The sequence below is a fragment of the Microchirus variegatus genome (assembly GCF_963457635.1).
Source record: "Microchirus variegatus genome assembly, chromosome: 9".
Taxonomy (NCBI): Eukaryota; Metazoa; Chordata; class Actinopteri; order Pleuronectiformes; family Soleidae; genus Microchirus; species Microchirus variegatus.
Window position 1 is genome coordinate 6,041,041 of NC_139810.1, and position 9,049 is coordinate 6,050,089.

The following is a 9,049-nucleotide window of genomic DNA, read 5'->3' on the forward strand; positions in this document are numbered from 1 at the left end:
ACAAGCTTGCTCATAAGTTACTCATCAGCTCCACAGATCGTTGCATGACACTGAGAGCGCGGGCGCAATGAGTCGGAGAACGCGACGCTGGATTTTAAGAGTTTTACTTTGTTTAGGGATTGTTTATTTGAAAATTGGGTGAGCATGACTTTCATTTATTTAACTCCTTATTTATCTCTGTGCTCCGGCTTTGGTACCTGTTGATGCCACGTTTAACCCAGTGTTTCCTTCATCCTTTGTAGTTTGTGTGCCACATAAAGTTAATTGACAAGTTACCTAATACTTCTGGCATCTACTTGTGCTCATTAATTAACGCATTTCCTTAAACTCATACTGTCATAATCTTAAATACAACCCCAGTGTCGCAAAACTGTGCGTAATTACGCATGTGTCTCTTCTACAGTTTCCACTATAGGCGACGTTTTAATATTTAAATACAAACATTTCCCGATTCTACGTGGAAATGTGGCCACATCTAACAAATCAAACAAACCAAAACTTGTTTTAAAGATTCCATATTTGAAGAGTAAAAAAGAATAAATGCCAGGTTGACGGGCTCCTTTTTTCTCACTCCTGTCCTTCTTCCATTCACAGTGGCTTCGCGTCGGTGGTGGCCCTAGGTGCGAGCATAATCTGTAACAAGATCCCCGGTTTGGCCCCCAGACAGCGGATTATCTGCCAGAGTCGCCCCGATGCCATTATCGTCATCGGAGAGGGAGCCCAAATGGGCATCAACGAGTGTCAGTTTCAGTTCAAAAACGGGCGCTGGAACTGCTCTGCGCTTGGGGAGAGGACAGTCTTCGGAAAAGAGTTGAAAGTGGGTATGTTGCTGTCTGTTAACGTTTTGAAACTTTATTTTATTGGCTTAACTCATGGTGTCAATCACCTCTTAAATCCGTGCGTATTTGTGCGCGCTGTGCGTAAAAGGCGCACGCGTTACCTCCTTTGCTGTTCTTCTAGAAAACTGTCAGTATTTATACACAATTCAAAGTCAAAAAGTTACAAAACTTCACTTTTCTATCCTTATTTCATTGTGTCTTTAAAGATGTAAGGACATAGGTGGTGAAAATCTACACTCCACTTCCTTCCCTCTGCTCTTACATGATCATCCACTTTGCATCCCAGTATAGAGGGACCATCCCATATGGAACCTGTAGTGTCATTTACATCAGGCCTAGTTTTTTTGCTCAGACCTTTCATTGAGCATGTGTATAAGAGGCATCTGAAGCCAGCGCCTGTAACAGAGCTCTTGTGAATGTTGGCAGCCTTTCTTTTCAGCCTGACAGAGCCTCTGGAGACACATTTTCACTGGTCTTTATCCTGTCTAGTGATGGGTGCCGTGGCTCCCACTGTAAGCGCGTAGATCTTACCACGGGTATAAGTTACAGTTGGTGGTGGTGGTGGGGGGGGTGGAGAGAAAAGCCAAGAGGAGTGAAACACTTTGAACATTTTACAAAATTAGTCTAAAATCAGCGTTCTTGTTGAAACAAAGGTCTTTCTGTAAAAGACAGGAGGAACGTGGCACACCTGAAATCTTATCTGATAAGACAGATTAAAGACAGATCTCCAGGGTATCAATAACAGGAAGAACTAAAGAGGTTAAACGGAGTATGAGGATGATTTATTCGGACGCCAACCTAAAGTCCGAATAGAAAACACTTGTACACAATGCGTCAAAAGCTTGCTCCATCTGTTGGGAGAGAACGGATTATCTCTTCATACTGTGGAGAGTGAACACAGTGACAATCTGCTCCTTTATGAACGAGTCATTTTGGGCCCATCGGGAGAGTGTGTTTTTTTTTCCCACAAGTCTATGCCCTGGACAGCCATGGCAAATAGATTGGTTTCACCGATCAGATTAGCACAGAAAAGGTGAATGGTTTGGAGATGAATGCCATTGTTGATGGGCCTTTCTGAGGGCGAGCTGTGCAGCTCCACGATTGTTCTTAGAGGAGAAGGGGGTGGGGGGGGTGACCAAGTGAGCTGACATAATGCAAGGTGCATGAGCTGTTTGAGGCTCCAACACACTAAACTGTATGACATGATGTCCATATAAAGAGTGAGAGAGGACCAGGAGATGAAAGAGTAAACTGGCACTCCCAGCTCATCTTATATACTCAAGGTTTTTTTTTTCCCCCTCCCCCTTCTGTCTTCTCTCTCTTTTTTTAATATCTTACACTTCTCATTACAAGGTTATGAAGAATTCATACCATCTCTTGTGGTGAACTCATGCACTCAAGGACTGAAAGGGAAAGAATTAACCGCGGTGCAGTCAGAGCTGACACACCTTCATTTTTGGCTCGGAGCCCGTCGACTCTATAAAAACGTCTACATAATTGATGCCTCAATATGAGTTTTCTTTCTTTTTTCTTTCTTTTTTTTTTTTTTTCCGTCAATGACAAGGGCACACATCCAAGATGTTTATCAAAAACACAGTGAACCTTGCGGCAGGTAGGAAGCGCAGAGGTGTTTGTTTTGAACAAACAGAGACAAGAGGGGTTTATTTACACATAAATACGCCGTGATGGATGTCGTAAGCGTCGGTCGGCAGTTATGTGTGAAAATGAGAACGCGAAACGTCGCTACTTCGCTGTCTGTGAATGTGCGCGTTCATTTACACGGTATTAGAAGGAAAAAGTGTTTGCTGTGTGTTTACACAGCATCCGTCTATGAGTCTTGTCAGATTAACCATTAGTTATTTGACGATATTTCCGTGTGCGTGTCAATGATTTGTCGGCCAGACTCGGGCCCAAGATAACAGTAGAATGAAGATTTTTGATGTCACTCCCTTTACCCGGGGGGGTTTGCACAGAATGTGACGGCACATTCTGAGCGGATCAATAACCCTTCCTTGCCCACAACCCTCTTATTCATGCCGCTTTGTTGACTGTGCGGCCGGCGGCCATCTTAGTTCACGGGCAGGACAGTTTCCAGGTCAGCTTTCAAAACACCGCAGCCCTTGAGTGATGTGTCAGTAAGACAGTGATGTAAGCACATGTACTGTTAATGATTTATCCCCTCCAATATCGAATATGTGCTCGTTGTATTTTACCGTAAAGCTGCAGTGCGTAACTTTGAACTGTGAAAGAAAACACATTCACCGCGCCAAACTGCTGAATAACCAGGTTTTATGAGCAGGAGAATTTACCTATGAAACTCCAACTTGTTTGCAGCCATCTTGCTTTACTAGCCCAATGTCGCTGTTGCCGTCTACTTCCTGCGTGTGGCGTGTAATCTAATCTCTGTGTGAACTCATTTAATGGTAAAGTTAGCCACACGGCTAACACTAGCCACAGACAGCAGGCTAACGACAAGCAAACTGTTTTTGAGAAGTCAGAGGACGACCCCGCTCGACTAGAACGCGACATGTTGTGGGACAAAAAAACACGCAAATGTTGGTAGCATTAGCTATCAATGTTAGCAGTGCTACTAGCACCGAAATTTGGCACAGATTCATTAAAAGTGAACCAATCCTCGGTAGTACCGACACAAATCGGTACCCAACCATAGTCACAAGTACACAAGACTAGAAAAGCACTGTTTGTATACAAATTATTTAAAGGTGCCATATGTAAGAATGTGGCCAAAAACGGTTACTACATTCAAATTCAAAATACCGAGGTCTTTTAGGTTTCGTTTTCTGACGTAACTGGCAACCAGTGGTTGCTCGGCAGCTAAGACTCTACTGACTGCAATGATTGGTAGACGGTGGTAGGTGGCACCACATGCCGAAACATGATTTCAAAACATAAACATGATTTGCAGTCTGCAAATTTATATAATAATATTTGCATTTTTTTTAATGCAAATATTTTGGCTGTACTGTTGTTGTTGGTGAGTTCAGTTTGTTATATGAACATTATTCCTGAGTCTCTGTGACATATTAGGAGGATTTTATGGCCAGTTGATTTAGATTTATTACATAATGCACCTTTAACAATGGTTTGAACGTGACAGACGTTAGTTTAGCATCTAAGTTATGCTCTAACGAGAGGTGAAACACCATGACATTCTTTCTTTATTTTTAAAAGTCTCCAACTCTATACACGTTTCATCTTATTCATCAGTTTTTCTCCCGCTCTCCTAGGAAGCAAAGAGACCGCGTTCACCTATGCCATCATCGCAGCAGGTGTGGCGCACGCCATCACCGCCGCCTGCACGCAGGGGAACCTGAGCGACTGCAGCTGTGACAAGGAGAAGCAGGGTTTCTACAGCAAAGACCAAGGGTGGAAGTGGGGAGGCTGCTCAGCGGACATCAGCTACGGCCTGGGCTTCTCAAAGGTGTTCATCGACGCTCGGGAGGTCAAACAGAACGCGAGGACGCTGATGAACCTCCATAACAACGAGGTCGGACGCAAGGTAAGTGATTTTGGGATTTTTTTTCTTCAAAAACAAACAAAAACATAATAATATATGAAGTCCCTTGTGGACACCTTAACAATTCAACCCTGTGTCCTGTAGGCGGTAACGTATTGCGTCACTTCCTGTTCTCCACTGTCGGACAATCGCTGCGATTATCTCTCTACTGTTATGATCAATTTGCTTCGTTTTGTGAATCGGTTAATATTTTCACTCTCTACTTTTGCTTAAATTCTCTCTATCTTTCACGTAGCTTCACGTGCGGTGGTTTTGCTAGCTTAAAAAGTTAGCTTAGCAGCGCTGGTTTCCCTGTGTGCCACATGTTTAGTGACTCCTCTGCCTCCTTTAGCAATAACTTATAGCGTAAACTTCTTAAACATGCACTTAAAACTTATTTTTAAGAGGTAAACCAGCCATTTCCAAGAGATGGAAGTTTGATAAATGAACACAGCTTCATTTTAGGCATGTGCTATTTCGTAAATCTTGAATAAAAGGCTTGAAAATAATCTTAATTTGTGGCAACGATGGCTCCAACTGCTCATCCCAGTACATCATATAATTGAAATATTATACATGATGTATTATTAGTTTCTATAAAGCATCACACATAAAGTCTTTTAGTCATATATTCCCATATTTGAAAGATCAAATGCTCTTCTTTGTTGCACAAAAGTGAAAATACAGTATAATGTCCTTGTGTATTGTAAATATGCTACTTCATCAGGCATCATTCAAGACTAGTGCTGTGCAAAAGGTTAACACGCGACACGTTTCCATGACGACTGACCGGAAAAAGACACTCGTGACGTCATGTTTACGAGCCGTGACACCGGAGTCCAGGCACCGTTTACCAGTTAGCTCCGTTAGCTGCATTAGCTCCTTTTAGCGTTGTTAGCGCGCCTACAGTGGAACTGGATCAGTCCGCAGAGCAGCACTACAAATAACCAGTGTACCTGTGTACTGCGTATGTGTGCCTCTGTTTTTAAAGTTTAGCGTTACTTTAGAGACTCTTTTTAACAATCCGAGTAAACATGACGCCATATGCGCCTTTTTCCGGTCAGTCGTCATGGAAACGCGGCGTGCGTTAGCGAGTTAACGTTTGACAGCACTATTCAAGACTGATTTTGATGGTGAACAGCTGGTTACCTGCTTGGTCTCAGTTCCCGTGAGTGTCTCACGCTGGGTTGCACAGTGTGTGTGTGAGTGAACTTTGCCAAAGATCTGGGCAGGAAGATGAAACAAACAAAAAAAAAGTGGAATAAAAGGCTGCTTTTAGGGCACAGAGCTGTTCTAAGTGGCAGGGTTTGATTACAACCCAGATCTGTGCTCTGAAAAACAGATTGACACTGTACAAAAAGGCATTAGCCCAGTCCCCACATGCTCTGCACCACTGGGACAGTGTACAGTTACCTTTGCAGCTAGTCCCCACCCACCATTTCTGTAATATCATAAACCCACATCAGGTGCTATGTGCTTGTACATGCACCTCATTTTGGTGTTTGCTGTTTGGTTGCCAGGTTTGATCATCGTCACTGAGTCATGTATGTGTGTGTTCTCCTGCAGCGTAGAGGAGTACCTGCATAGCAACTCTAATACAACAGGTTTAAATACATTTTCATTGAAATCCCTAAGGTTATAACTTATCTTTCTGATGTCAGGACACAAGTTAAAAACAAGTTTAATGTTCATCAAGTAAAAATAAACAATTATGGCAAAGGAAAAAAACAATAAAATACCAAAGTACCAATGAATCTATGTACGTATCTATGTTCCCCTGGTCCTATGTTCCCCGCTTTGTATGTGACCGGGGAACATAGGACCTTTCTAAAAAAGGGTCCTATGTTCCCCGCTGTTCACCCAAAGGGTCCTATGTTCCCCACTTTGTATGTAACCGGGGAACATAGGACCCTTTTTACCCTAGCCCTAACCCCTAACCCTAACCCTTTAAAAAATGGGTCCCATGTTCCCCTGTCACATACAAAGTGGGGAACATAGGATCTTTTTTGGGAAAAACGGGGAACATAGGACCCGGGGAACATAGGTACGACCCCCCAATGAATTAGCATTAAACATACACTTTCATGGCACGTTGAGTCGCTCACTTGATGACTTTTCTGCATGCACGGCAGCAGAACACTGCAGAGTGACAAAGAGACTCCACTGAGTCTAGAGGTGAGAAATTGAAGGGAATCATGTGCCAAACGGCCAAAGTGAGGTTGGAGGTTAGCGAAGAACAAAAACCAAGCTTTGCCCGAGTTAAGTAATGTCCTCTCTCTCCACCGCGCTGTGCCAAAAGAGCCTCATTCACAAAACCAACATGTCCCGCCGTGGCTGAAAAGCCTCCTTGCTCACAATTGCTCGGAGAAGATCATTTTCTCGGCGCATTTCAGGACCATGAATTCAAATTGGCTTATCTGGACAGCTAAATTGCCTCCCAGGGAAAAGAGTAGACGTGTGGATTCAAACTTTGTGCAGTTTTCTCTCCGTCCCATTCTCTCCGTTAATAAATAGACCCTCTGTGTGATCGTTACCCCCCCCCCCCCTCCTCCTCCGCCTTTATTTATGCTAATAAAGGCAGCGACACTGAGCAGGAGCTACGTGGTCGAAGACGTCCGGACAAAGGCTGTCACAAGTGTTGGTCACAGAACAACTGATGGATTAAGGAGTTGAAGCCAAGGGTTTTATGAAGTGGTTTGCTCTGGGGGGGGGGGAGTTGTTTTCCCTTTGGTGCCTGTTCACATGTCTGTATTTTGGGTTTATCGTGACAGTTTACTCGCCAAGAGGCATAAATATCTTGTCAGCCGGGGCTGAAGGAAACCATATAATCACACACCAAACACCCAGCCAGGGAAATTACAATTGACCTTGTTGCGAACGAAAAATTCAAGTTTCAGTCAGTGGCACTTCTCATTGACATCAGTGCAGGGTTTAACGGTAATCCCAGTCACTCGACGCCTCGTACAGTCACTCTTGACATCTGTGTGCTGTGTGTGTGTGGTAACTACACACACACACAGACACACACATAGCCTGAAATCCGATACATTATTTTGGCTCCTGTGTATATGCTATCACACCGCGGCTATATGGTGGCACTGGATTTAATCCACAACTATAGACTTTTGTTGACGTGCAGGAGGTAAAAAGAGGATAAATTTACACCAGATTTCTTTGACAGATCAGTGAAGTGACAATGGGAATCTTTAACTGTCTCACGATTCAATTCGATTCCGATTTTTGGGGCTACGATTCCATTCAAAACGATTTGATTCATAATGATTTCTGCTTCAATCTATAGTTGTGCAAAGGATGAAGAATGAGACATTGTCTCCATTTGTGTCTTTTTCAGATTTATTCAGTTTTAAACATTTATCCATGCTGAGATGGAATTGTTTTAACTGTTGCAATATCACATATTGCATAAGTTACAAAAATAAGAGTGTCTCTTTATTAGTGCTTAACGACGCTAACAATGTCAACGTGACACATGACGCGTTTCCATGGCGACTGACCGAAAAAGACGCGTGTGGCGTCATGTTTCCGTGACTCCCGAATGTTAAAATGAGCCACTAAAGTGACGCTAAACTTTAAAAACAGAGGCACACATACGCAGTACACAGGTACGCTAGTTATTTGTAGCGCTGCTCTTTTCGTTTCATAAACAGACCGCTCCAGTTCGACTGTAGGCACGCAAACGGCTCTAAAGAAGCTAACGCAGCGAACGGAGCTGACTGGTAAATGGTGCCTGGACTCTGGTGCCGCGGCACGTAAACATGACCAGCACTACTCTTTATAAAAAAAATTGATTCTGGGACATTTTATATCGATTCTGAATCGTAGTAAATGAGAGTCGCTATTCTTATGTGAATCGATTTTTTGGCACACCCCTAATTATTATATAATATTGTCATTTGGCTGTTATTAATCTATCACTCATCGCCGTAATGTGTTTTCACTGTGTCGCTAAGTTTGTTTTTGTTTTTTTCCCCCGTCCCAGGTCCTGGAGAAGAACATGCGGCTGGAATGCAAGTGTCACGGCGTCTCGGGTTCCTGCACCACCAAAACCTGCTGGACTACACTTCCCAAGTTCCGCGAGCTCGGCTACATTCTCAAGGAGAAGTATGCCCACGCCGTGCACGTGGAGCCGGTGAAAGCCAGCCGCAACAAGAGGCCCAAATTCCTCAAGATCAAGAAGCCTTACTCGTACCGGAAGCCCATGGATACGGACCTGGTCTACATAGACAAGTCGCCCAACTACTGCGAGGCGGACCCCGTCACCGGGAGCCTGGGCACGCAGGGCAGGGTGTGCAACAAGACGATGATGCAGCACATCAGCGGGTGCGACCTGATGTGCTGTGGGCGGGGCTACAACACGCACCAGTACTCGCGCGTGTGGCAGTGCAACTGCAAGTTCCTGTGGTGCTGCTACGTCAAGTGCAACACGTGCAGCGAGAGGACAGAGGTGTACACGTGCAAATGAGAGATATTTATTGGATTGATTGTGTGTGGGAGAAACTCAAGACGGACGTTTTCTCTGCACACAATAAGGAACTACTGTACCGCGCGCACAGTAAAGCTGAGGACGGGGTGGGGGGGGGGTCGACGTTCTTTTGCACACACAGCCCTTTTCACCCCTCTTCTTGGATTGTTTTTGTGGGGCTGCAGCGTTGAAACACTGTGATCTGCACAG

At 44.2% G+C, this 9,049-nt stretch overlaps 1 protein-coding gene across 1 annotated transcript; it reads left to right on the forward strand.

Annotated features, from left to right (window-relative positions):
• wnt7ab (wingless-type MMTV integration site family, member 7Ab) lies at positions 1 to 8,839 on the forward strand (the record flags this gene model as incomplete). The annotated part of the gene is made up of 4 exons (XM_083895275.1): positions 1 to 138; positions 595 to 821; positions 4,088 to 4,359; positions 8,357 to 8,839. Exons 1-4 carry the CDS (start codon positions 68 to 70, stop codon positions 8,837 to 8,839), a joined length of 1,053 nt encoding a protein of 350 aa, XP_083751401.1. The 5' UTR covers positions 1 to 67.
• Between the last annotated feature and the right edge of the window lie 210 nt (positions 8,840 to 9,049).